This window comes from Juglans regia, chromosome 3 (assembly GCF_001411555.2).
Source record: "Juglans regia cultivar Chandler chromosome 3, Walnut 2.0, whole genome shotgun sequence".
NCBI lineage: Eukaryota > Viridiplantae > Streptophyta > Magnoliopsida > Fagales > Juglandaceae > Juglans > Juglans regia.
Genome location: NC_049903.1, coordinates 4,065,836 through 4,069,491, shown reverse-complemented (window position 1 = coordinate 4,069,491; position 3,656 = coordinate 4,065,836). Strand labels below are relative to the sequence as shown.

At 36.5% G+C, this 3,656-nt stretch overlaps 1 protein-coding gene across 1 annotated transcript; it reads right to left on the bottom strand.

The window, feature by feature from the left end:
* Positions 1–1,690: 1,690 nt before the first annotated feature.
* Positions 1,691–2,827, bottom strand: LOC108988392 (putative methyltransferase DDB_G0268948). The gene is made up of 2 exons (XM_018961639.2): positions 2,552–2,827; positions 1,691–2,463 (listed from the first exon to the last, which is right to left on the bottom strand). The coding sequence occupies exons 1-2, from the start codon at positions 2,699–2,701 to the stop codon at positions 1,822–1,824; spliced, it is 792 nt and encodes a 263-aa protein (XP_018817184.1). The 5' UTR covers positions 2,702–2,827; the 3' UTR covers positions 1,691–1,821.
* Between the last annotated feature and the right edge of the window lie 829 nt (positions 2,828–3,656).

Sequence of the window (3,656 nt, the reverse complement as noted above, 5' to 3'; positions counted from 1 at the left end):
TACGAGGTGTCATTGCCAGTCAATCTGTGATTCGTTATCAGAAAAAATAAGAGATGATTCAAGGTGATGAAAAGTGTCACATTTAGAGAGTAGGATAGTTGTGTAATATATAACATTGTTCTAGTTATAAGGTTAGGCATAATAAATTGAAGAAAAATGAAAATAATTTGTTTTGCATGTTTATGCCTCAAGTCTACACACAAAATCATTCTGCTCCAAAAATGGGACTTGTTGCACCCGTTGATCCATGTCTACATATTCCAAAATGACGGTGAACTATTCTGGTTTTCTCCTTTGGGATGAAATAAAATGGGATAAAATTGAAATTTAAAATCTCTTAAAGTTCTCTCCGTCTATAGAGTTGAGAGTCCAGACTATAGAGAGATGGACGGTTGGTAGGTTTTACAAGTATTTTAATACTATTTTGAAAATGATGAAATTTAAAATAAAATATAACATTGAACTTATCATTTTTATACGTCACACTTATTTTTTTTTATTCTTTTTAAACTAATTGAATTATTCTATTTATCATCTATACAGCATATTTTATAGCTTTCTTTGTAGCGATGGGGGATATTTCTTTGAGGAAGATTGGCTGGGAGGAGAAGAGGGCTAAAGTACAAAAGGAGTCCAAGATTCTTCTTGATTATAGAAAGGCAATAGCCAGGCTTACCTATCTGAAAAGGTAAAAGTTTGAATAGAGATGGAAAATTAGGTTTTCTTTTTCGAGTACGGGTCTTACATTGTTAAACTTCAATGTGGTCTTGGGAAAAATATATTCAAGTGATTTTGATTTTCTCTTTCTTTTCCAAAAACTATCTTCTAATTAGAACACTGGCGCAGCTAGAAGACGATTCACCTCCTTGTGAGGCTCAAATGGACAATTGGAAGACAAACTTGCAAGTTATGGCAGCAAAGGAGTGGCAATACATGCAATAACGTGCCAACTACAAGGTATTTGATCATCCTTTGTTGTTTGTTTGTGTCTATAGGAATGGTCCTGCGTACTATAAGAACCTGTTAATATTTATAGGGGCTCAAAGCACAGTAACAAATGCACAGAGTTCATGAAGCATGGTGTAGATAAAGAACTTCAATGTTTAGGGATTGATCCCTGTCCACTGGGGGGATCCTATTATCTGGTCTAATCAACATTTTTCTTTCCAAGTTATCTGAGTTTGACTCGTTAAAAACCTTTTGGGACAGGCACTACTCTACAGCCCAGAGATTGGCCATGGGGTCTTGGTTGAAATGGCCGAGCACAAGAAGGAATTAGAGAAGAAAACAAAGCCGATACTTGATACTTACCAAGATTTGCCGCCAGTAAGTCTCTAATTTAGTAACAATGAATAAATTAAACCGAGTTCATTTCTTTTATTCTTGAAAAGATTAAGATTTTAATTTGTTATTATTATTTTTTATCCTTTTCCATGCAGGATAAAGCTTTGGCTGCTTTGGCAATTGAGGACAAGAAAAGGCAGTATGCTGCCGCCGAGAAGTATCTTGAAGATGTCTTGCATTCCGCTCTTGCCACTTCGGAGTGACTGATCGCCAAGGGATGGCCTAAATTTTTGTGCGATCGTTGTCTTATTTCTGGACAATAGCTGGGTATGTATTGCTGATCACTTAATTATTTCTTGCTGCGAATGTTTTATTGAATTTATCCGCTTGTCTTTGATCTCTAATAGTGAAATTTTCATATCTATAGAAGTAATGGAACAGCAAAACCAATGCAGACTATTTTGTATATACCAAAATCACTAGCCGATAAATGATTGAAAAACTTGTGCCAAAATTGGCCTAAGTTAGTGATTTTATTTACATATTCCCCACTCTTCCAATCCTCAAATAAACAGGAAACTTTACAACCTTCTGGTCTTGTCCATCTTCAATCCAAGCACGTTTAAATTCCTCAATCACAGCATCGCTCAAAAGCTCCACACCCTTCTCTCTTGCCGTTTGATACGCTGACCATGATCTAATGTATGTAAAATAATTATCTAAATTCATAAGCCTTTTGCTTGTAAACTGAGACGGCCCTGTGTGATCTGCTCCTTCAACCGGCTCAAATGGAAAATAGATGCCCCTATACTTATCATCCACCAATTCACGCACAGGGTCCCAATAGGGGGCGGAAGCAATGTCATAAAAGGGTTGGAATAATGCATCGACTGAGTCATTAACTTCTGCCACTGTGTAGCACCATGCAGCTATGATGCCGTGTGGTTTTTTGAGTACCCATTTCACGTGTTGGTAGAAGTTGGGGAGGTCAAACCAGTGGATGGCCTGAGCAATTGTCACGAGATCGATACTTGATTGGGGTGCAACATTTCGTTCAAGCTCGACTGCAGACATGGTGGGAGAGGTATGCCGGTATCTTACATTGGGTAGCTTTGGTGCGAAATTCAACTGTGTTGTGCTTGTGTCTGTCGCAATGACATTGGTATAGATCCCAGCCAGCTGAAAAAGAAAAGAAAGAATTTATACAGAGAAGAAAACTTTCTCTGAAGTGTTCAAAGCCGGTAACATTTTAAATAATTTTACTCACAGATCGAGCAGCCTGGCCGCTTCCGGTGCCGACGTCCCATGCAAGGTGTTTACAGGGTGTCTTGGAAGCAATGAATTCAAACAATTCAGAAGGGTAGGTAGGCCGACCTGCTGCGTACTGCTCTGCCTGCTTAATGAACAATTCTGCCATCTCTCTTTCTCCCCAAGTTTTTATGTTTGATCTATTCAACCCTGGCTACTGTTTATGTAGAAAAAATTGGGAGGAGCTCTCCCCCAGTCTCCTCCCAAAAAAGACACGTCTGAGAAATGTAAGTTTGAAGACCAACACTTGTCATATCTCATGACTATAATGGCGGGGCTAACTGGGGCGGGGATTGCAGAGCATCACAGGGAGTTCGTAAGAATCCCAACACTTGTCGTACACATCCGCCATTTTCACAAGGTGTGTCGAGGTGTTAAGCACATGTGGCATTACGTACTTGAGTATAAATTTTTCAAGAATTAACGTGGACTTACTTGTAGGTGACAGCAGCTTCGTGAAAAGGAAAAAAAAATCTAAGAAAATATGAACACAAGGATTTGTCTGATAATGGTCTCAATTAAAAACAGGCCAAGCAAATGGAAAAAATTGAAATAGCCTTTTGATAAAAAAAAGAATATGGTCCAAGACACTATAATTATCATGTAGGTATATTTTAAAATGAATAATGCTAAATATAATTTTAGAATTTGCAAATTTTTCACACTTATTTGAAAAATATAGGATCGGTCATTAAAAATAATTTTTTTATATAAACCTTAAATTGCTTGATTTTTTTTAAAATAAATACGTACGATTTACGCACCCTAAACTTATAAATATAATTTTTCATTTAGAATTAGAAAAAAAAAAAAGGGTTAGATTTGTTCGTCGACGTTTAGTTATTTCATGCACATCGCCATTAATGTTTTAGACTATTCGCCGGAAAGAAATATATATAAATATTGAAAAAGATTATTCAGACATGACCAATATTAATATATCTGGTGCATGTATTAATATATACTTTAAAGTATATATATTGAATAGAGTTCATTTGCTTGTAATATGATACGAAATATTCAACCTCTATGTTATTGGAAAAAAGCCACTTGTATCCGGGATG